This window comes from Canis lupus, chromosome 15, assembly GCF_048164855.1.
Source record: "Canis lupus baileyi chromosome 15, mCanLup2.hap1, whole genome shotgun sequence".
Classification (NCBI taxonomy): Eukaryota; Metazoa; Chordata; class Mammalia; order Carnivora; family Canidae; genus Canis; species Canis lupus.
Window position 1 is genome coordinate 53379689 of NC_132852.1, and position 25282 is coordinate 53404970.

At 37.5% G+C, this 25282-nt stretch overlaps 1 protein-coding gene and 1 long non-coding RNA gene across 17 annotated transcripts in view; one reads left to right on the plus strand and one right to left on the minus strand.

The window, feature by feature from the left end:
- Positions 1-371: 371 nt before the first annotated feature.
- BRAF (B-Raf proto-oncogene, serine/threonine kinase) overlaps positions 372-25282 on the minus strand; it is a 179272-nt gene continuing 154361 nt past the window's right edge. For 4 of the 10 annotated variants that reach the window (XM_072777443.1, XM_072777441.1, XM_072777444.1 and 1 more), the window contains 5 exons: positions 24661-24792; positions 17023-17157; positions 14346-14396; positions 13112-13265; positions 372-7936 (listed from right to left, as the gene is read on the minus strand). In XM_072777443.1, the coding sequence (XP_072633544.1) occupies positions 7914-7936; positions 13112-13265; positions 14346-14396; positions 17023-17157; positions 24661-24792 (495 nt within the window). In that variant the 3' untranslated portion in view covers positions 372-7913. Of the gene's footprint in view, positions 7937-12780; positions 13266-14345; positions 14397-17022; positions 17158-23591; positions 23756-24656; positions 24793-25002; positions 25134-25282 lie in introns of those variants that run through there. The other 6 variants (XM_072777445.1, XM_072777442.1, XM_072777451.1 and 3 more) reach the window with 4 other exon arrangements.
- Positions 5991-17239, plus strand: LOC140605236 (uncharacterized). Of its 7 annotated transcripts, none has more exons than XR_012007943.1 (5): positions 8960-9793; positions 11468-11618; positions 12678-13296; positions 16315-16420; positions 17062-17239. It is a non-coding gene; the product is annotated as an uncharacterized lncRNA (long non-coding RNA). The 7 variants fall into 7 exon arrangements; XR_012007945.1 differs by having other exon boundaries at positions 12678-12771; XR_012007942.1 differs by having other exon boundaries at positions 11468-13296.

A 25282-nucleotide genomic window follows, 5' to 3' on the forward strand; every position in this document is an offset into this window, starting at 1 on the left:
TTTTAAGGGTAACTTCAGACAAGACTCCTTCAGTGACTCAATTAGGGCAAACACTTGAGCTGAGCCCCCTGCAGGGGTGCAGTCAGGTCACAGCAGGAGAGAGAATTTGAAGGGCGTCACCAACACTGGAAAGAAGGCTGTCCCCACCACAGGAGTGCATACAACATAGCAGGCTCTCATCTCGACAACTTAAAAGAATATTTAAAAAAAAAATTTTTTTTTTTCCATACAAGTAACTTCTACCCAAAAAGCAGTAAGTGACATATATGAAACAGATTTCTCGTCTCCACGTTGCCTGGAAGAACTGTCAGGATCCTGACTACTGACACTGTTGAATGTGATGGTGCTAGAAGAAGAATCTTAATAAAGCCTTCTCCATGCAGTCAATCTTTATTATAGCAGTATTCGCATATTCACATCAAGTACATAGAACTTTTTGCCTTTTATATAATACAGAGTTTTTAAATAACTTTACACAGAAATAAATCTCTTCAATCTGAATTTCAGCTATCTTTTTTTAATTCTCCATGCTTTCTATCCAAACTGAACAATATTTTCCATTGTACAAATTTACATGAGAAAAACTCCAAAGTACAAATGAAGGGACCTGAGCAGGAAAGAACCAAAGTATCAAGAAGTGGGTAGGGGGAGGAATTAAGGGGAAAAAAAAAAAAGATTCAAGCAAACATTGAGGGTTAAGAAAGGGACAACAGGGAGACATCATCCATTTGACTGAAAATAAATGTCTTTTTTTTTATGAATTGAAAAATAAGCTTTAAAAATAGTTACTCCATTGTAATTTTTGCAAAGCAGGTATAAAGAGGTCTGTGGACAATTTAAAAGTCCCCATTTTTTTTTTCACTGGGCACACCCCAGACTCCATGAGAATCTTTTCAATGCTCGAGTGGAACTGAAGTGAACTAAACCCAAACCTTTGGCAGCGAGAGAGAGAGAGGAATGTATATATGTGAATTGCCATTAGGTTTGGAGTGGGAAACCAGGAGACATTAATTCACTGTGGTTAAAACATGAAGGATTTCCCTTTCCTCTCCCTTACAGAAGAATTGTCCTCAAACCAAGAAGTAAATGAAAATGGGGGGAGGGTGTTTTCCTTTTTTCTTGGTTTAAACCAAAGAGCAATCCTAAGTACTGAACTAGAATTCAAAGGGACCTATATTGAGGAATGGTCAGATTTGAGCCCCTGATCAGCTGTGGGCTCCTAAGGCGGCAACCGCTGAGTGAGGAAGGGTCCGAGTGTACAACCAACAGAGGAGATCACCACAAAAACGTATCACTGTGATAAGAGTCCTTGAAATCAGGCAGGATCATGAAGGCCAAGTCAAGACCATAATCTGTGGCACGGCCAAAGGAAGAACAAGAGGACCCATTGAATTCATTTCCAGATGAAGGAGGGAAAGGGTACAGCGCACGCGCGCGCACACACACACACGTGGACAGACATGCACGCACGCACACTCCCGTATGTAAACTAATGTAACATGAAGATAAATAAGACATAAAGTTTAGCCACTCATGTTGGTAATTAACAAGAATAAAAAGGGATTCTATGTTTACATAGCTGGTTTTAATCAGCTATGGAACATACACAAATGTATTAGGAAGGAATGTTCGTTTTTTAAACTGTTCACAGCTTAGAATAAAAAGCACACTTATTGCACTCTTACATTTATTTCAGGTAATTATAGTTTATTTCCCACCATCACATCAGTTCTTCCCTAGCCCCAGACTTACTCCCACACCCCCCACCCCAGCCCATTTTGGTCCACTTTCTCTACATTTGTGCCTACTCTGTAAGCTTTGCTGTTTATGCTAATCTGAAGTTTATTCCACCAAGATACATGTGGGTTAAAAAAGGCTTAACACACAAATGCAACACAGAATAATTTTCAACACAAAGCTGGTACTAATAAGCAACTTAGAACCCCCATCCACAACGCACCCCTGTAAATGAAGCCCTTCCCCTGCTGCATCTCTTCAGCCAACTTCCTGCCCAATTCCCTACAGCCTGTGACGAGAGCCAGCTGCTCGGGAGTGCTGGACAAGACGCTCAGCCTGCCGGAGAGGCAGATGGTTTGCACAAATCTTGTTTTTGATACTAACACAAATAAACATTTCAGTTGTTTGCCAAGAGTACTTCAATCTACAAAATTCTTAGAAAACAAACTCATCACACACACACACACACACACACACACACCCCAGATACATTGGCTGTGTCCTCATGCATAACTGGTTACATCACTGTAATTAGTCAAAACAGAATTTTGTTAAATAAAATTATACATTTTAATAAAATTAAACATTTTAATAAAACTAATTTAGTAATTACTAAAACTAAACAGTTGGGTAAAGGGAGTCAAAGGGTAAAAAAAATTTAAATAAAAAAGGATTAAAATATTAACAGCTTGAGAGTTGTGGATGTTGAAATAAAAGATCTACTTAATCACTTTGAGGTGAGGATGAACCATCCCTGTGCACGTTGAGGCAGTGTTATCTTAAATATTTTAAGACTTCATGTTTCTGTCCTCGTCTACCTTAAAAATCCCGATAGAAACTGTTAATTACCCTTTCTGCCACTGGCAAAATTTAGGACTAAATTTCAGTTTCAATGTCTTTGCTTGAAGAGAAGTGAAAATAAGTTATCTGAAAAGATATGAGCCTAGGAGAACTAAGACAAAACAAAGCTTACTCTCTAGTGTGCTGATGAAACAAAAACCTTACCAGTATTTTCAATTTTACCAGACCTAGCAATACTGGCCACTTCATTCTCCCCTGGCCAATATACAAATCAGGCAGAGATGCTACTGCACTCCTTGGGTGCTCAACAACCTATGGCCATCAGTAATACAACTTAGTAAAACATCCGGGAACTTGCTGGACAGTGCACTACCTTTACCTGGGGGTGGCAAGAAATGCAAGGTACAAAAAGCACACCATGATGTGTGTCTAATTCACGCCCACCAGCCATGTCATTAACTATTCCAATGCCCCCCTGAAAAGGGGTCCCCCCACCCACCTGGTTCCTACAGCACCCTGAACACCAGCAGGACAGTTCCACATAATTTGCAAACATGTCCTGGGAGGCAAGTTTACATTTTAAAATCTGAAAAATCACTGTTTGGGTTGGCAGCAGTACTCTGGAAACTGATAAATTCAATTCCTGTCCTCTATGTTAGCTTCCTCCTTCTTACGCTTGAGAAGTGTTTGCTGCCCAGCATATAGCACTTCTGACGCCCAAACTACACCAATTCCTTAAAATGTCTGTCCAACATTTCTGTTATATAAAAGTTCCATGCTTTGAAGAACCTATGGAGTAGAAAAAGTTTCTCTAGAAATGTCACTGAACTATAATTTTCAACCTAGTTGCTCTATGTGATAAATATATCTGACTCTACTAGGGATTATGTGCTTTAAAAAAATAATTTTGTTCACTGAAAATTTACCTGTGTTTTCTCATTTTTTAAATGATTTTGGCTATAAACCCTTTAGTGCATGTCTCTGCAGTCTAAATTGCGCTCTAAAAAATATTAACACAGCTGAGTTGGACTAGAGTGGCTGCTCTCTTCACAAATCACTGATTTCTGCTAAAATTTTAGCTTTTTTTTAAAAATTTTTTATTGCATCGTGAAGGCACAGTAAAGATCATTTGGCAAATTGTCAAGGTATTTTTCTAGAGCCTCACCTACACCATGTCAACGTATGACCTGTAAGCTATTTGCTGTTTATACTCAGTAAACTTTCCATGTATGGTTACTTTTTTTTTTTTTTTTTAATAGCCTATTGGTTGAAATCTGCTAGTCCCAAGGTACTGATTTTCTAGTGCTAAAACTGCCAACCTTAGACAAAGAAGAGAATCATGGGGAATCATCTATCTTTTTAGCTGGGCAGTCTCTCAATAGAAGTATCTGTACATGTGATGAAGTTGTGGCTAACTCATCATGAAGATGTATTATCTTGCCAAGCCTACTGAAAATTAAAATTGTACCACTGTTAGTGAACTGTTACTGTAACTACTTAATTTCATGCAACTGACTTAAGGTGAAGATTCTGAAACATACCCCGAAACAGATGCTGGCACCACTTGCAACAACATTCAGAAACTCAGAGCTCCATTTTTCAGTTATTACTGCCGAAACGCACAATGCCCTTTAGGACCGAATGAGAGTGCTCAAATAACAAGGACACGCCAAAGTTAAAATCTTAAATCATCTTCATGTTCTAGAGCTCCTGACTTTTCATATTTTAAAATAAATAACTATTCATTACCTCATCCTGAGGAGGTAGTTTTTTGAAGAGGTCACCCGAACCCTGCAGTGTGCTTCAAGCTGACGCCAGATGGGGTGGACCCTAGGCTGGGGAGAGGTGCCTGGGGGGTCCTGTGCAGCACTCCCAGCTGACTGGAGGAGAGCCTTGTGTGCTCAGAGAGCTGGAACTGCACCAAAGGAGAATTGAGGAAATATTTACAGTTTCCAGTGGACACTGCTCAAGTCTCCATCACCTCTTTATAACTATGTCATGCTCTTTCTCTTCTAACAGCAACAAAAATATAATATGTATGTATCATACGGCATTTTATCTCCTAGGATGCCCCAGCATATCCTACAAGATCGTAAGTGCAACCAGGGACTGGATGTTCAGGAACCAGAATTTGACAGATAGAATCTTCTTTAAAGGTGCAGTGAAGTACAGATGATCACACCGGATTTTCTATTCACAAATCCCTTTTATAAACTACTTTTTGGTCAATGTTATTTCAGCGGCAAAAGTCTAGACCCTAGACTCTAGTTTGATGACAAAAAAGTCCATCAGGGGGATCCCTGGGTGGCGCAGCGGTTTGGCGCCTGCCTTTGGCCCAGGGTGCGATCCTGGAGACCCGGGATCGAATCCCACGTCGGGCTCCTGGTGCATGGAGCCTGCTTCTCCCTCTGCCTGTGTCTCTGCCTCTCTCTCTCTCTCTCTCTCTGTGACTATCATAAATAAATAAAAATTTATAAAAAAAAAAAAAAAAGTCCATCAGGAATACTACATATTCTGAAACAATCTTCTGTGTTTGCTCTCAAATTCTTCAGAAGGCTTCACCTCTTCTTACCCAAAATAAAATACACCATAGAAGGCACTGCAGCCACTTTACGGAAAAGACAGGCAACTACAATCTTTCAGGACAGTCAGTGATCCAGCCACACTCTATCTATACAAATGACTCATAAAGTGCTTTGCACAAACAAGGAGTTCTTCCTTGTATCTTCTTAGGAGCTCAACAAGTCTATCTGTAGTCTAAACATCAAAAAAATAAGAGGAAACCCCTTTATCATGTCATTTGTAAACTAGAGAAAAAACTACTTGATGGAAAAAAGGGGATAAGAAATACTAAAATTTTATTTTTATTTTTTAAGGGCTCTATAAAAATCTCCCAAGAATACCCTGAGCCTGGCTTCTGGCTGGACACAGCTTCATTTGAGACCAAGTCTGTTCCCTGCTTTCAAGGGAGAGCAATCTCTTCTAAAGAGGATGGAAGAAAACAATGTGTCACCTTTCCAATGCTATGCTCCCCTCCGTCATCCTCTACCCCTGCCTGTGCTGGCCTCTGCCCCTTGGGTGGGGGTGGAGGTGTCCTGCAGCCAAGCGGCCAGCTGCTCCCCAGGACACGCTGCTTTTCAAACCGAGCTCTCTCCAATCTTGGTAAAGGGAACAAAACCACCAGTTTAAAAGCATGTATGGGGACATATGTAAAAAGATGCTTTTAAAAGAGAAGCAGCATTATGCACACAAGATGCTCTTCCAATCAGCATGAATCTTTGCAATTTCTGAATTGTCTCTGCTCATGTAGGACTTAAGAACACACTGCTTTTCAAACTCTAACAACTTTAGGATGTTTTCCATTTTACTAGGATAATCTTTCACAAGCCTGTAGAATTTTCAGTAGGCTTTTCTCTGGATACAGTTATTTTAGCAAAAAGCATCGAACAGCAGTGAGCTTAATTGGCTAAAAGATAGTGGGGTCAGTTACAATTTGAGATTTTTAAAAAACAACTTCTAATTCCCTGATTTATTTTATAGGTTCTGTCTAGTATCTTTAAGGTCCTTGGCTACATTGCTTGGTTGGGGTAAGTACATTTGATTTGATTTACATTCCTAAATCCTGGCAAGAGATTCTATAGACTCATGATGAGGGAGGTATTTGTCATTAATTTGCCATTAATACATCCAGAGTCACTTTCTTTGTGACTACTGCAATTTATGCCACCCTTTAGTAAAGGCCAATGAAGCTATAACTGGGTTCTAATTTCCACTTATGCAAAGAAAAAGAATGACGTTTTTAATACCTGCACAGCAGCTCTTTCTATAAAAACAACTGATGTTAGGTTCTAAACACCCTTCCTCAGACCCAATACACTAAAATTGCGCTATTCTAAAAAATAAAAATAAAAATAAAATTGCACTATTCTCTACCCGGGGAACTCAGCTGCCACATTACTCAACCTTTTGAAGACCAGGCTTGGGGGAAAAAGGAAGAAGGAGAATGAATGGAGACACCACCATTTTTATTTTAGGTTGCATATTCTAGATAAAAGACTGGAAAGAGGATGGAGGATGTAGTGTAGGAGTAAGTTGGAGGAAAACATGAGATATTAGCAAAGATGTTAGTGTGGATCCAGCAAGTACCATTAATTTAAAAATTATAAATATCTGTCATTATGCTAAGACTCCCCATATTTAGGTAGAGAAAAGGATAATGATCTTTCTTTAAAAGTTGTTTATATAACAAAAATACAATTTTCCAGGATATATAATTCTGGTGGGAAGTATTATTTTATTCCAATTCAATTAAATCTGAAAATTATTTTCTTTTTAATAAAAATATAATAGAGAAACTCAGAAATTAAAACTTGTACCTTACATTTAAATTACATAAATGTCTCACACATTCAAAACTGTTATCAAGCAGTTTTGTAGGCTTTTAATTGGATACCGCCATGGCATTTTGTGCCCTGGACAAAGTAGCCACATAAGTACTTGATGACTGGAAGAGCTTAGGAGGAAGATATTAACTGTATTTTCCTGAGAACTTGCTACATTGTGGAGGGCAAAAAAAAAATCCCCAACACTTGTCTTCATTGCTGGACCCAGTGAGAAGAGAAGGCAATGTGTGCCAGCACTTTCCAGCCTGCGTGGTTATAGGCAGACACCCTCAGTGAGCAAGGAAACAAAGGCCAGAAACCCAGTGGGTCAGGAAAAAGATGCAGCATTCCCTTTGCCCCTACACCAAAACGTGATCCCCCCCCCTCGCCTCTCATTCTCCATTTAAATACAAGAGCTTCACTTGATAAAAATTTGTCAAAGACCGGACATGCACCACACAGAAAGGCCATGCTGCATTTTTGTTCCATCCCTCAGAAATGAACCGGTGGTGACTAGGGGGAAAGAGCTCCACGACAAAATCCCAGGACAGGAAAGAGAACGATGCTTGGCGATTGCAGCTGCCCTGTCAGGTGACCAGCCACACACTCATCTGGCGGTTAGAAGGGCAGAGCTGACGGGCAGGCTCTCCACAGCCAATCTCCCAAGCTGTAGCAGCAGTTTCTTTCCATCATGCCTGACCATCAAAAGGTCAGAACTCAGGCTCTCCTCTTCCTTCCTGGGAGTGGGCAGACTTGTATGCACGTGGTATTTGTGTTGAAGAAGAAACACTGGCAGCAGAGAATTCTGGTTCCTAAAACATTCTTCCCTCTTTTGTTGGATGGGAAATTCCATTCTGTTCCACACCAGCTTATGCATTGAAAATTCTGTATCTTTAAAAAAAGATTTGAGGAACAGAACTGTGTTTTGATGTTAACAAATTGTACGAACACAAGACTTAAGAAATAAGAGTAGTTGTTGCCATGATGGTGTGGCTACTTGAAGGCTGCAAATTCTCCTGTAGAGGGAGGACAAGAGCTAATTTTAAAAAAGTTATCTCAAATAACCAAGAGATCTAGAAAAGCCTCACTGAAACCTCACTGAAAGGGGACTCGCTAACTATTACAAAGCTAGCAACATCATCACTGATTTAAAAGCAAAAATGGCCGAAATCCATAAAAGAAGATAATTTATAGTATATAGACTATGCTTCAGTTTTGCCAATTAAATATTGAGTCTACAGGTAATTTCCCATTTGGATTTGACATGCTATGGTTCTAATCAAGCTGAAAAACCATTCCAATGAACAAAATTTCTCAGATATGGATTGTAAAATAGTAAGGTTGATTTGTTGAAGACTTTCCCCCAATTATCAACTCATTTCCATTATTATAATGATGCAAGTCCAAGCAGTCACTGACACCAACACAGGATTTCATCTAGGAGTGACCTGTCCACTCTCTGACTGCCAACTGGCTACTACAGGACACTGGTATGTCCTCCCCCAACAACAACAGATTGCTAATGACTGGCTGACTGAACCCCCAGATCACAGGCTGATAATATTAGCAACCATCTGAGTACCTGTTATACGCCAGGTGCCTCACTGAATGCTTTATATATATTTGCATCTAAGCCTCATAATCACTATAAGGCAAGTGCTATTACTTCTCTAAACTTACAAAGGAGCAAGCGTGGGTTTAGAATGGTGGAGTAATTTGCCTGATATCTCACAGCTAGAAAATGGCACTGTTACGATGCAAGTCTGGGGGTGGGGGTGGTCTTAACAATGAATATACCCTGAAATAATTTTCAATAATAATTTATTTTCCCACTCTGAGTATTAATACTAATTGGATTGCAGATGGTGATACTATCTCTTTTCTATTTAAGGATTCCTTTCACCAAGCAAGTAACCACAGTATTGTGAGTCAAAAGATCAAGGAAGGATAAAAGAATCATTACCTCATATTTAAAGTTAAGACTAGGGAGGGAGTATGGCATTGATTAAAAAAAAAAAAAAAAAAAAAAAAAAGCCAAGTCACTAAGACCACAGAGAGCCAAGTATGAAGAATATAACCACAGAAGACTATTTTGTGAACAGAGACTAGAAATCTATAAACATTCACACTACCTTTGCTTATGGTTTAAGTACACTGTGGCTTGAAGGTTGCTATTTTTTCTAGTATTTTCATATATTTCTTTAAGGTAATTTTCAACATTCTAATTAGTAGTCTCTGTATCCTGCAGAATCTGAATCTCATTAAAGGAAGTCAATGTGAAAATAGGATTTACTTGCAAATCTTTATTTTTTAAAAAAAATCTTCCAGTTTTTAAAATATGGCTAGACTTTAATCTATTAAGTGAGAATATCAAAAGTGATAAAATTCTATGTCAGATCTTATATACCACATTAAAAAATAACTTTAAAAAATCATCATGTGCTTCCAATTATGATAATTAGACATCCCACTTTGAACAGTGTTCTACTCTACAAACTTAAAAGGTTAGCCTTTAAAAAAAAAAAATCACAAAACAGTCTCCCAAAGTACAAACTCGTACCAACAAACTCCAAATCAGATACTAATAAAGCAAACACTGAAGACCATCTTACCATTGTCTACTGCTTCTAACGGAATGCAGTTATTATTTCATAAGCAGACTTTAGATCCAGGAATAAAAAAAGACAAAAAGAACTCAAGAGTTTATGGATCAATAAAATAAAACTCTTTCTATATATGTCCTGAAATCACGGAGAAATTTAAGGAAAGATGGGCATAACAGGCAATGGATCTGCTTTTGGGGAAAAAGGCATACTCCTTCTTGCATATCCAGAAATCTCTATCATTCCACTTCCTATCCTATTTTATTTGAGGTAAGAATTACTTGAAGTGAAATATCCAGGATACTACATGACTTTTTGAAAATTTTGGTATGTTAATTATTGCCTGAAAAATCAGAGGCCAAAATGAAAAAAAAAAATTTTTTTTAACCTTTCTGGTTGAGAATAACCTAAGTTCTGTTTTCCATTTGACTTTATTTAAGATTAAGGTAGAGAACATTTGGGAAGGCCCTGTGATTTAGAATAACTCAAATATTAAGATTCGTTTATTTGAAATCTAAGGATTTTACTAACTAGTTTTAAGATATTACATAATTACCTTTTATTCCTGAATTGAATGTATTTCAGTGGCTATTATACATGTAATTTGCTATATACTTCTTCAAGATAAAATATGCTGTGAAAAATCAATTTGCACAGAAATCGATCACTGTTTTAGATGTAGGGGGGCATTCATTTGAAACCAGAGTAATTCTCATTCTTTCTTTGTGGTGACCTTTTACGAAGTTTCAAAAATATGACAAACATTCTGGCTCAGACACACTGGACTTCTTAAATTTTAAGAGAAATTACCACAGGAGCGATGAAATATGGAGTAAAATAAAAAGTACTCTAGAAATGCTTAATAATTCTCAATCTAATAGGACTGTAACTGACAGTGTTTTAGTCTGAAGTACCCATTTCATAATATTAAAAAAAAAAAAGCAGCTCATTTCCTTAAATTGAGGGACTCACTTGAGAGAGGCCATTTAAGCTGGTGTGTTAGTCACTATTTAAAGAGAATGATTTTAACTAATGCTTAGAATGTAAATGGCTAATACAACATTTAATACCTGAAAATAACCTAAAGCATTTATGTGCTGTGATCCCTAAACTACTTAAAATCAAGAAGAAAAATCTTAGTTCCCGTCACTGACCAGTAAAACTTCTAAACTATAAAACAAATTTTACAAAAAAGGGTGCCTGCTGAAAAAGGAAATCAACTTTAATAAAAAAAATCTGTGGGCTGAGGTTTTAGGAATAAAAGCAATCAGTCATAAGAGAATGAACGTCTTTCTGTTTCAATTACGTAGTCAGAAAGGTTAACTCTACATATGGTTAGGAAAATGATATTTTTATTTGGAGAATATATCTAAAATGCAGTATAAAACAAACAACAGAAACGGAGACTACCGTATGTCTAGAATATGCTCCCTACTTCTCTGCATCCATGTTACTTAATGAACATCTTGCCCTACCAGACTGCTCATGTCCTTCCACCAACACTCCTAGTGAGCTCAGTTTGGAAAGAAAACTGCTAGGTGGCATAAAGGAATTTCTGAGCTGTTCTAAGATTCTAAGAGCCCAGCAATGCCTTCTGCAAAGGAGACTGAAAAGAGTCAAATGCAGAGAGTGGGGGGTTGGCAGTGGTCCGTGTGGGGAATTGTAGGGGCAGAAAAAAGGAGTGAGCAAAGAAAGGACAATACGAGTGAAGTATACTGAGGAACTATAGAAAGAGTTCGATCAGTAAAAAGATCCTTTGACTCTTGTGCCTTAGAATGTCCAAACCTTTGTGCATTCCAGTGACCAATGTAAAAACTTTGTTAGCTACATGCTTGCTATTCAATTCGTAATGGACAAAACTCTATTTAGTAATTACTATCATATCTTTAATATCACTAGAGGATTTAGAAATCCTGCACTAATTTAGAATCTTTTTTCCAACAGGTTCCATTCTTTCATGCCTTTCTCTTTCTTATTTTTGAAAACACGAGAGAGGTTCTTTTCCACTACTCTTGCCTAATTGAAAGGCATGAATCAATTTTGAGCAACATGAATGGCATTACTTATTTCAAACTACCCAAATGAGAGGCAAAAGGTATGCCATGCTTCTTCTCACTGACTAGTTTTCCTGTATGAAATCTCATCCATTCAAATTAATAAAGTATTTTAAAAACTTATTTGTGATATTTAAAAACTAAATTATCACTAAAGTCTTCCCAATTTTCTTATTGGCTTCAAAGGATGATATTAAACACAGATGTTGTCTATGTGCCTGTATAGCCCCGAACCACCAGTTATATTTAAAAATCACCACAGTTCTAAATTAAATAAATGAAAATGTATTTAAGTGGCTGGCTTTTGGTGCTGACTCTGAAGTAGACATGATAATTTCTTTGGTAAGATGACAGTGATACTGCTCCTTTCACTTTTGATTCCCAGTAAGATTCTGGCTCATAGTAAGAGTATACTGACTGCCACAGTACAGTCATTTTCTACACAAGAAAAGGTAAATATTAGCACTAATAAATACTTCACACAGTAGGCTACATAGGCTACAGAAAAAAAAAAAAAAAGAATAGCATTCATTCATAAGAACCCTGCTGGGCAAAGAATATAAGGAGCACAAGAATTTTATGACACATGGATAAGGTGATTGTTAAAACAGGTATCATGAGAGGTATGTACAATCTAAAGTAATAATAATTTTTAAGAAGTCCACTACTTGGTTGTTTGGTAACTAAAGGTATCTAAACAAACAAACCCCAAACTTCTCACAGAATTCTATGAAGCTTTTCTGGGGGAGGAGGAAACAATGCATCTGTAAAGAAATTCAACTTCTATGTGTATAAGACATCCTTAATGTATGGGAAAATATTATTTAAAAAGAACTCCAATTTTTAACATTCGTCACTAAAAATCCAAAGTTCAACCATATTACTCATGTCAAATATGTCATTCCTAAGCAATATCTTTGGTTACCTGCACTTGTAATTTGTAAAAAGAAATTCAGTCTACTGCTTTGAGGAATAAAGGACATCCATATTTTCCAAATTATAATAAAAAGTTATAGAAAATAATATTAAGAATAAAAATAACTTATTCAACTCTCATAAGTTTTTAATTAGATCTGTTTGGATTGCCTTGCCTAACACAGGCTAATCTACTGTCACCGTCCACCTGCAAATCCATGCACAGGAGTGGTGCTGTTCTTGGGACTCCCTTGGACATGTGATAGCCAACAACAAAAGGTGCATGAGAAAAGTTTAAATGAAGTTTAATAATTAGAATAAGCCCATAAACAGATGTGGAACAGGAAGTAAAGCCTCTGAAAGAGGTACTACAAATGTTCAGCCATGTCTTGTGCATTTTATAAAATGCTTGGATGCTGAAAATCCAATGCTAAATTTACATTTTAGATTTGGAAATAATGATACCTAGTCTTTAAAAACCTATTCATTCTTTGGCTCATCGTTTTTAAAAAAGATCTTATTCAATTTAGCAAATATATAAACAAACATATTTTTATTCCATGGTCCCTATGCCCTATACTCGCACACTCTAATTTGTTTCAGTGGACAGGAAACGCACCGTATCCCCCTGCCTGGATGGGTGTTTTTGGAGAAGCGCAAGCATAGAGACTAAAATCCTCTGTTTGGAAGCCAGCCCGATTCAAGGAGGGTTCTGATGCACTGCGGTGAATTTTTGGCAATGAGCGGGCCAGCAGCTCAATAGAGGCGAGAATCTAAAAAAGGAAAAGGAAAAAAAGAAAAAAGGTAGAATGAAAATCTAGGTGTTATTAATCTTTAAAATCCCCATCATACTTTACAAGAAAGCACCTGAAATCTTACATTGTTTTTGGTTTATCCTAAATGCCTGAAAAAATACTTAAGAAACTGGTATTTTTCCTTACAAAGAAAAGAGAACGACCAAACTCCTATAATTTTAATCTTGTAAAATGAATGGGGAAAATAACCTATAGTTAGCTTTTATTTACATTTTAGATCATTTGCCAGCCTTGGAACAGTAAATAATAATAAGTTTTTTTTTTTTTTAAATATTTTTTATTTATTTATTCATAGAGACACAGCTAGAGAGAGAGGCAGAGACACAGGCAGAGGGAGCAGCAGGCACCATGCAGGGAGCCCGACGTGGGACTCGATCCTGGGTCTCCAGGATCACGCCCTGGGCTGCAGGCGGCGCTAAACCGCTGCGCCACGGGGGCTGCCCTGAGTTTTAAACCGATTATATACCTATTTCTCCCAGACCGCAGTCCCTTTTGGGAAGAAGATGAAGCATCAATCAGTAAAGCAGTGGGTGACTTCACAAACACAATCATCAGAGCAACTCATTCTTTAAGAAACTTAGTAATGGGGGAATGTCTTCCACAACATAATTAAAAGTAGGACCTGATGACCCACACTGCTAGTGGCATAGGAGTGAGAAGTGACAGGTGACAATCCAAGAGTGGAAAAGACAGGCAAACGACAAATAGACACCAACACACAAAACGTAGAAACTCCACATAGTTTAAGGTACAGAGAAACGGGTTATGACTCTTGAAGGCAGACAGTAAAATGGATGTTCATAATCATGAGACATACGTGTAGGCTTGGCACAATGCCTGGCATATAGTAAGAACTCAATAAAACTTTAGCAGCCATTACTATTATTATGTTTCTGAGCTACCAAAACTTTTTAAAAAGTTAAACTGTAATCTCTATGATTAGTATAAGGCAAAGAAGCAATGTTACAAAACATCTTCAATTACAAGCATAACACACAAATAAAAATTCAAATAATACAGAAAAAGTATAAGTCCTACCTTCCAGGGGTAACCACTGTTAAAGAGTCTATACTTTCTTCTGGACCTTTCCTATGCATAAACATGCACATATGAAAACAGAGCCCATCCCCACCCTCACCACCATCCAAGTGGTATCATACTACACATATTTTTCTGTGTTGCTTTTCTTTCCCCTCGCTAACTTCCATGCCATCTAGAGAGCTACCTTGATCTCTATGTCTTTAATTTTTCCTATTATGGTAAGCATTCTCGTATGTATCTGAGCACTTGTGGAAGCAGGTTCTGTAGTATACGTTTTTAAGAGTGGAATTACCAGAGCAAAATGTATATATATTTGGAGTTTATGAATTGTACCAAGTCCTTTGAAGAGACCAAACCAATTTACAATCCCAACAATACTGTTAAAAAATTTATAAGGAGGGCCCGGCCCTTCTTACTTCCCAACACGGTTCCCAATGCTGGATACTGCCAATCTGAGAGAGAAAATCAAAACGTGTTTCACTGTTACTCTGCATTTTATTGACTGTCTCAGAACTTTTAACATCCTAAGCTCATTCACCATTTGTATTTCTGTGTGAATCACCAGTTCATATGCTTTGCTCATTTTCTGTTATCTTTTTTACTTATTGATTTGTAGGAGGCCTTTACATAATACCAGTATTTATGCTTTGTTATACATGCTATAATTATTTTTTGTGTTTACTTTTCAATAGTATTTTTATTACACAGAATTTTAAAAACTTTTAAGGTGGTCAGACTTGCTGATCTTTCCTTTATCATTTCTGGATTTTCGCTTCTTGCTTATTATTATTAGGAAAGCCTTTCCTACCTGAAGGTCAATAAAAATGACTTCTTATAGTTATGTTTTTCACATATATAAATCTTTAGCCATCTGAAATTTGTGTTTCTGTGTAGTGTGAAAAGAGATCTTGTAATGAAAAGTTAAAAATAATACTTAAAACGAGCATCCTCAGCAATCTGAAAAATTCAGATATCCATTTCATTTTCAGATACCACACAAAGAATTTATATTTAGAAGTATAAACATTTTGTCCCCTTTAATACCACTTAAAAAGAAGGACTATAAGGGCTGCCTGGCTGGCTCAGTTGATAGGGTGTGCAACTCTTATCTTGGGGTTGTAAGTTTGAGCCCAAATCTGGGTGTAGAGATTACTTAAAAAAATAAAATCTTAAAATAAAAAAGTGGGCCTGTGGATATAATTTACATTATTAATATACATCAAGCATGTTAAACAGGAAACTCTAGTACCTGGACTATGAAAACAGAATGTGATACCAGAGTCCTGCTGATATTGGCCAACAACACTGGTCCTTTTACTTTGATAGTTTTAAACAACCAGCAGTTTTCTGGGTTGAAAAAAAAAAACAAAAAAACAACTCTTCCTCGAAGAAATAGTAACTTAGAATTCTAATATGTAAAACATGTATCTACCCACTCTGAGATAGCCCCTTAGAGACTTGTTAAAACACAAATTCAATCTTTAATGTGTTAGATGGGAATAACAGATTCATGTATTCCTGTAACAGTGACTTTTGTCTTAGGAGATTCAGCTAGGAGTGGGTATTTAAAAGCATAATAAGGTTCAAGAAAGACCAACTCAGTAATTATGGTAGCTAGTAATTACAGAGTCAGTCCTACCCCTCTGAAAATTGTACTGATTTATCAAGACTTGTTTATACAGCGCTATCAGAACTTCCTGAGCATCACAAAAAACTGAATTTATATTACAATATCTTCCATATCGAAACTTTCTCAGCTTCTTCATGTACTTAGTTGCAGTTTGTGAGGCTTATTAAAGATTGTTAACGTAAGGGCTTTAGCCTTATGCCATGAAAAGATAAAAAGCGATGGTAATTTTCCAAGAATCAGAGAAAGGCAGACAGTGCCAATAGGTGGCACTTTTTGCCCTATTTGAAAATGCTCCTCCAACAGACTCAGTGTTTTTTTTTTTTTTTTTTTTTTCAGACTCAGTATTAAAGGGAAGCTGGGAATGTTTTACCACCAGGAGGAACTGAAGCAGCAGTTCTCAAAGTGTAATATGTAGAAAAACTATGTTCATAATAACAGCAAGGTATTATTGCCTTTTTACTGTCATTATTTTGCAAGTGTAAGTGGAGTTTTCAGAGGCTACATCATGCAAAATATTGCAACATCACAAATGCAGAGAATCCAGATGTCTTTTTTTTGCAGAGATTTGCAAAAAAGGTAAAACGATGCCATTCTTTTCATTAATTCTGTTGTCTGGGAAAATACAGTTGTTTTACAAAAGTGTTATTTAACATGTAATGGTTTTATTATGTTTAATTAAACTTATAAATATTTTTAAAACTTAGTTTCAATTTCTAAAATGGCAATTATTACTTATATAAACAAAAGTTCTTTGGGGGTTTTCAATAATTTTTAAGTGTGTAAATGGATTGTGAGACCAAAAACGTCTGAGAACTGCTAGACAAAATCAAAGTCTTTCTTAATATTTTGTACTGAGATTCCAAATTTCTAGACGTACCACCATTCAAATTCATAAAATCATCTTTATGTGATTACTTATCTGCTGCCTGCACATAATCACATGGAATCCAAATTCACAAAATACAAACTGTATGCTCTAGAAACTATTTAAAAATCTACATCTGAGTATTAGCCTATCCTCTTAGGTAACATAAAGCTTCTTACTTGGGGAAAGAGTGGCCTCTCATCTCTTTTCTTTTTTAGGCACTCTGCCATCAATCTCTTCATGGCTTTTGGACAGTTACTCCGTACCTTACTGAGATCTGGAGAAAGATATCCTCGTCCCACCATAAAAATTATCTGGGCAAGGGAAAAAAAAAACAATAAATCATACAACCTTGTTGATGAACTGAAAAATACATAAACATAGAAAATTCAACAAGCAGCGCATTTTTGTGTACTCTTCTGCATGTACACTGTACTTCAATAAAAAGAAACACAATGCATCCCCTAAATCATATTGTGGGCTGTAAGCTGAAATCTTCAGGATCTCTAGACTACTGTAAAGTTCTTATTGCTCTCCAGGCTTCCAGTCTGTCCTTATCCATTTCCCACTGCCAGGGTAATCAGATTGGACTGTGCCTCTATTCTACTTAAAGTAATTTATTGAGTATTTATTGAGTACTTGTTGGGCATCACAAGTCCTCTCTATATATATGTAGCAAGAACCAAAAAAGCTAAGCTTTTTAGCAGTTGTTTTGGCAACAAATTCGTTTGTTGAGGAAATGTTAGAAATGGGGCATGTAGTAATGTAGGTCTGAGAATCAGAGCCTCCTCCGAAGAAAAAGAAGATAAACCACCTTGGGAATTAAGTTTTCTCTTTAATAAAGTAAAAAGTCTTGTCTTCCCTAGGTGCAGAGATGAACACTGTTTCTGATTTAATTTTCTCATTTTTGCCTGTTTTGAGAACGGACAGAAACAGACATCAGGCGTCTTGGGACTCTGTGAAGAGAGGGGATTTTGATCTTAGAGGGAACAGGTCATACAGGCACAGACTAGAGGGTAGGTGGAGAGAGCCTGTAAGAAATCCTGTTACACACACACACACACACACACACACACACACAAAAGAAATCCTGTTACATACAGGGCAGAGTTTATAAACTTTAGAAACAGTCAAGTCTGATACCCTAACTTTATATTATTTCCTGTTTGGTGCAAACTTTTAACTATAAGCTGATTTGCCCAAGAGCCACTAAAGTGGAGGTATATATCCTCCTTTCCCATCTCCCCTCTATAACTGCCCTTTTCCTACTTTATAAAAGGCACACCTTTTTTACCCAACATAAAATTTAACTATAGTACACATTGTTCCAAGAGGTAAAACTGCTGGGTACCAAGCGGACACTTAACGGATACTGGTATTTTACTAGGCTCTAATGAATGGGTAACAAATCCCTTTGCAAGACAGCCGGTTTCCAATTCTTTGCTTGCAGCAAGATTAATTGAATTGTCAGCTAATTATAAAATTTACTGACAAATTATTATGTAATTTTGGGTACATTGTAGAAGTGAGTTCAAATAACTGAGTGATATACTTTATAGTAAAGAATTAATCTTGCCCAGAGGGAGGGCTGGCTTTTGCCTTTGGCTCCTGGGAAGTAATCCCTATACTTCTGGAATGCCCTGCCTGATAAGAGTCCTTTTGTTTACCTGGAGGCCTTTGGCTATGCTGGATGGTCTATGCCATAAATGTGATTTATAGAAGGGACATTGAGCTTGACCTCCAGAGGGGCTAAAAACTAAGGTCAGCCACAGAGGTGGTCAACCATATTTACCTGACCCCGAGCCCTGGTGATAACTCTGGACTTTCAAGTTTCTGTGTTTGGCAATACTCTACACGTTGTCACACAATGCTGCCAGAAGAATTCAGATGCTGTCCACAATTACGTTGAGAGAAGAACACTAGGACCTACACACATGGAATGTTCTTCAATTCTGTCCTATGTGCCTCTTCCCTTGACTGTTATAATAAACAGTAACTTTAAGTACTAACAACTTGGAGGGAGTTCTGAGACTTACTGAATGGCTGAATCTGAGTATGGTCTTGGGGACCACTGAACTGTGCATGTGGGTACAACAAACGCCTGAATTTCTCATCTTTGTATCTAATTGAACAGGAGTTTTCAGTGCTTACTTCCTTAAAAATAAAACAAGGAAAGGAACTGATGCTAAGTCCTACCTCACTTTAGCAAAACCCTATTTACCCACAAATATATAACTGAACTGATGAGAAAAACCCATGTTGTTCATTAAGAAATATTTTTTTTTAAAAAATTTGTAAATGTAACTTTTTTTTTTTAAAGATTTTATTTATTTATTCATGAGAGACAGAGAGAGGGAGACAGAGACACAGGCAGAGGGAGAAGCAAGCTCCCTGTTGGGGAGCCCGATGCAGGACTCGATCCTGGGACTTCGCGATCATGCCCTGAGACAAAGGCAGATGCTCAACCACTGAGCCACCTAGGAGTCCCAGGAAATATATATATTTTTTAATTCTAAATTTAAATCCTTATTTTTGTTGCAGAGATATAAATAACTTGAGTGATCAATAAAAGCCTTGAAAGCATAAAAATGTTTCTTCAAAGAGAAAAACTTCCAAAAGTTATCGAATCTGTTTTTTTACACAGATGGTAGGTATCAAGTCAGGATGGCTTTTAGATTTCATTGGATACATTTAAAAGAAGCTTTAACAGCTTTATTTTGAAATGTTAATAAAATATAAAGGAAATCACAATCTTTACAATTACTTAAAGGGAAGACTTACCCTGATAATTCATGTATACTAGACTTAAGTAGCATGGACATGATAAAATCAGCAGCTCAATTTGAAATTCTGGGACTGACTGGCTAATTTCATGCTCAACCCACATTTAGCCCTCCTGGCATCTCTGCACCTTCATTCACTCCTGTCTTACCAGGACACAGTGTCTGCTCATCCTCAATATCGCCCCCTATACTGCCTCAGTAGACTGGTGAATTCCAGTGACAGCACGGCCTGTGTTTTTATTCGTCTTTGTCACCCTCGATATCACATAGTGCTTTAAAAATTTTTTATTAAAATAATTTGCGTGTTGATAAAACACTGGTACTTTCATTTCCTATCGCTTATCTCTTGAGATCTTATGTTTTAGAACCAGCCACCAGGGGAAGAAAAAGAACCCAGCCACCAGCCTGTAACCAAGTCCACGCTTTCTTTGAACAAAATCTCCACAGAAAGGCCCATGTGGAGAACTGAAGCCCCCTGCCCTTGGCCCTGGACAGCTAGCACCACACCTTGTAGAATGTGTGGATGAGCCATTTTGGAAGTGGAGCCTTTAACACCCAATTAATGTATCTTAGGCAATACCATATGACACAGAAAATAAACCTTCCTTACTGACAGCAGCTTGAACTGCAGATTCATAATCTGCTTAAGCCACTATGTTTAGGGTGGTTTATTATACAACAATACTAACTGAAATATACTTAAAATGAGACAGAAGTTTCTGTTATTTTCTTCAAGATGACATAGCACTTCTGCTCTAAGGAAAGAAAATCATGATGATAGAGTGTCAATATACCTAGTTCATATGAATGCATTATTAATCCCAACTTAGCAAAACTGCACTGGAAGAGGGAAGAACAGGGTGATTATTATTATTATTTTTTTAAATTTTATTTATTTATTCACGAGAGACACAGAGAGGCAGAGACACAGGCAGAGGGAGAAGCAGGCTCCATGCAGGGAGCCCAATGTGGGACTCGATCCCTGGTCTCCAGGATCATGCCCTGGGCTGAAGGCAGCGCTAAATCGCTGAGCCACCTGGGCTGCCCAGAACAGGGTGATTAGAGAGCGAAATGGAAGGATAAAGAGGGGGAAAAAATGACACCAATTTCTTAGACCTCAGCATCGGGTAAGGTAAACAAAAGGCATACTGTTCTGCAAAGTAACAAGGATGTCCATCCCCTGAAGAGCTAAGAGATGTGCTTTAGTAAAGAATATGATCTTTGTAAACACAAGGAATTCTTTAGTCTGATTTGTTTTCTTTTTTTAAGATTTTATTTATTTGAGAAAGAGAGAGCGCGCACACACGCACAAGCTGGGGAAGCAGACTCCTTGCTGAGCCTGGAGCGGGATGTGGGGCTGGATCCCAGGAGGCTAGGATCATGACCTGAGCAGAAGGCAGATGCTTAACTGACTGAACCACCCTGGTGTCCCTCTTTAGTATAATTTCTTATTTTTATAAATGAAAGGGAAGAAAATACAGACACTTGAGGAAGTAAAGTGACCAGGTCATGCAGGTCACAAGTCCAAGGTTGGCCTTTATACCGAGCTGCTTAACCAGAGTCCTGCTTTAAGTTTATAGGCAAAAGCTACCATTTCAGAATATGGGGGTGAGAGCGCACAGGAGTGGTTCCTATAGTGCAGAGTAAAAAAGTAGTCCTATCTCCCATGAATAAGAGTACTCCTAAATTTTCAAACAGAAGTCCAATCTGAGAGCCATGGAGATCAAAGTAAAAGAGGAAAAGAAAAATCAAATCAAGGGGGTAGATGGAGCAAAGCCTGGGATTACTTCATTGAACATAACTAGAGTTACTGATTCCCAAGAGGGAGTTCCGTGGAAAGTGCCATTTGAGGAAAGCAGACTAAGAAGTAATGAATTAGACTAGGGGTGATAGGAAGAGTGTATCATTCTTCTACCTTCTTTTTCTTCATCAAACACAATTCAGATTGGCAAATTCCAGAAGGCTCTCACTATACTACCAGAAATAATTAACTAGTAAAGCCCTTACCCTTCTGTTGGTCACTCACTTATTTCTCTTATGGAGAGAAAGCCCTTGCCACGTTATTTATTATATTCGCATGGAAGATAAAGCACCTAAAATGCTAAGACGTGGATGAGTATAGAACTCTGGGATGTTTTTATCTGTATTTTGGAGATAATAATACCCATTTCCATAACAGAATTTTATTATTTTATTAAAACAAAGATATTCACTGGATTTCATCCAGATCTTTGATTCATATTTATGGTGTCTCTAATAAATCAACTAAAACTAAACTAAAATTCTCTTGTAATTCCTATAGAAAAGAAATATGCAGGGTGCCTAAGCAGCTCAGTTGGTTAAGTGTCTGCCCTGATTCTGGCTCAGGTCATGATCTCAGGGTCGTAGGGTCGAACCAAGTGTTGGGCTCCGAACCAAGTGTTGGGCTCCGTGCTGAGCGAGAGTATGCTTGAGACGCTCCCTCTCCCTCCCCTTACCCCCATTCATGCTCTCATTCCCTCTAAAAATAAATTTAAAAATCTTAAAAAAAAAAGTAATATGCAAAGGAAAAGTGAACATGGCACAGAGTATTATGTCATATAGTCTAGTTAATGAGACTATAAAAGGCAGAGTACAGGAAGCTTGCAAATTAGAAACAATCCTGCTCTTCAGACTGCCATCATCAAATCTATCATCTCAGTTACCCAGGATCTGTCACAAGTCCAGTTAATTGCAATGTTTCTACTATGTTCCTTAGTAGTAGCTTGGTCTATCCTGAATCTAAATTTCATGCAGGCTTAAAATATCAGGTAATTAGGAACCAGGTCACAGATTTTTTTTTTAACACTCAAAAGTAGGATTCAACATTCTAAAGCTGTGTAGTGATTAGGAAGACCAAACAGAAACCAACCAATTAGCTCTGTACTGACTTGGATAGAAGCAGTCTTTTTTTTTTTTTAAGATTTTATTTATTAATGAGAGAGAGAGAGAGAGAGAGAGAGAGAGAGAGGCAGAGACACGGGCAGAGGAAGAAGCAGGCTCTGTGGGGAGCTTGATGCGAGACTTGATTCCAGGACCCCAGGAGCAGGACCTGAGCCAAAGGTAGACGCTCAACCCCTGAGCCACTCAGGTGCCCCGAAACACAGTCATTTAGGAAAAATTCTTTAACTACAAAATTAGGACCACTCTGGGTAAGGGACCATATGGTGATTCAGTAAGTATATATGATGTACATGACAACTGAGATTATTTCTCTGAAACCATATGATAGCTGATGTTCTTAGTAAGAAAGATACTTAGAGCTTATTTCCAAAAAGACTGAGATTTGAGCTGATGACCAAAACACACACACTACTTAAATGAAGTAACATATTCATACATTAAAAACTATAATTTCATTAGTTTATGATAAAACACAAAACATTTACAGTTTTTTTTAAAGATTTTTATTTATTTACCTCATGAGAGACACAGAGACAGAGAGAGAAGCAGAGACACAGGCAGAGAGAGAAGCAGGCTCCACGTAGGGAGCCTGATGCGGGCCGGGATTCCAGGATCAGGCCCCGGGCCAAAGGCAGGCACTAAACTGACGAGCCACCCAGGGATCCCTACTGTATTTTTTTTTTTTTTAAGATTTTATTTATTAATTCATGAGAGACACACACAGAGAGGCAGAGACACAGGCAGAGGGAGAAGCAGACTCCCTGCAGGGAGCCTGACATTTGAGACTTGATCCCAGGAACCCAGGACCACCACCTGAGCCCAAGGCAGACACTCAACCAATGAGCCACCCAGGTGCCCCATTTATAGTTTTTTTTAATTCCTTGGTGATTTTTAACTTTGGTATATACCAAAATCACCTGGGAAACTTATTAAAAATGTAAATGCTTGGATCTCACTCCATGGAATCAAAATCTACTCTAGGATATATATATATATATATATATATATATATATATATACAGACACACACACATATATATATATGTATATACACACACACTTATTTATTTATTTATTTATTTATTTATTTATTTATTTATTTATTTATTTATTTATGAGAGAGGGAGAGAGATCCTAAGCAGATTCCACTCTCAGCATGGAGCCTGATGTGGGGCTTGATCTCATGACACCGTGATCATGATCTGAGCTGAAATCAAGAGTCAGATGCTTAACAGACTGAGCCACCTAGGCACCTCTCTTTTAGTTTTAGACAAAATCTCCAGTTTTAAGCAAATTCCCCAGGTAAAACTGATGCAAGCCACAGTATAAAATATAAATATTATTTAACCACAGTTTATATGGTTGATCATTGTTTTCTAATATATGAAGAATGGAACTGCTGCAATGTCTCTATAACCCCCACCCCCACCCCACCCTACACTTTTAAAATCTTGAGGTATACAATATAATGTCAGTAAAGACAATTCCTTTTTCTTAGTCAGTGTTAAGGTCCTGGTGAACTCAACGTGGATGGGATAGAAAAGGCAAAATGCTGCATGAGGCTCTGTCAGGAACTTTGGGGAAGGACAGAGAACAGGAATTTAGAAAGAAGGAAGTAAAAAAAATTCCCTCCTATTGAAAGCCTTAGTATAGAAAAGTGAAAGCATGATACAATGGTCTTTCCATTTACCTAGTTTTAAAAATGGAGAAAGCTTACTAATACTTTCCAAAGAAATGGATATAAAGAAGCACATAGCTGAGTGCCTGCTCAGCACAACCTATGACAGAATAAAAGGCACAAAAGCTCAGATGCCATGGCAGCAGAGCTCCTTCTGGTTGTGTGTGGTCAGGAAACATGGGCGCTCTCCACTGTGGCAGCTCTGGTTTCTAGTCAGACCATCAGCAACTGCATTCCGTGACAACACTGACATTTCAAGGAAAGGCCTTACATGCTGCTATCACTGCCAACAGTCCACCAAAGGTTTCCAAAACTGGTAACAAAGATTAAGATATCCATCCTTTATGCCTACTCTGGACTCAATACTTTTCTACAACAAACTGGAGTCTTTATACAAACAGTAAAATAAACCCCAAGAGATGGTAAATATTTACCTGGTCCCTGTTGTTGATGTTTGAATAAGGTAACTGCCCTGTCATCAATTCATATAGAACAATCCCAAATGCGTATACATCTGACTGGAAGCTATATGGGTTTTTGTCTTGCATTCGGATCACTTCTGGTGCCTATTAGAACACAAAAAGAAAAATATTCTTGTTTATTCTTCAACTAAAAAGACTGAAAAGCAAATGATTACAATTCCCAGAACAATGCTTTCGTCATTAAATAATCCATCTAATTAATATGCAATCAATTCTCTTATTAAGGGGCAAAGAAATAAAACTGATTAATAAGAAAAAAAAATGCTCAGTAAGCCCTGAAAGAGGCAGTATTACCTGAGATTCCACATGTATTATGAAGATTTTATAATTTTATCAGCCATCCTCTTTCTGTACAAAATACTGCCATTGCTATTTGAATCCTTCCCAGGATTAGCTCTATCAAGAATCAATTCCAATTTCCATTCCTGATTCAGTAAAGAAATAAAAGACCTGCAGTCCTAAAATGTTTGGAAGTAGCATAACCACTACGCTAATAATTGCCTTAGAGTTTAAGTTTTCCCATTAGTACAATGATTCTCGCCTCAGGGCACCTTAGACAATACTGGTAAAACAT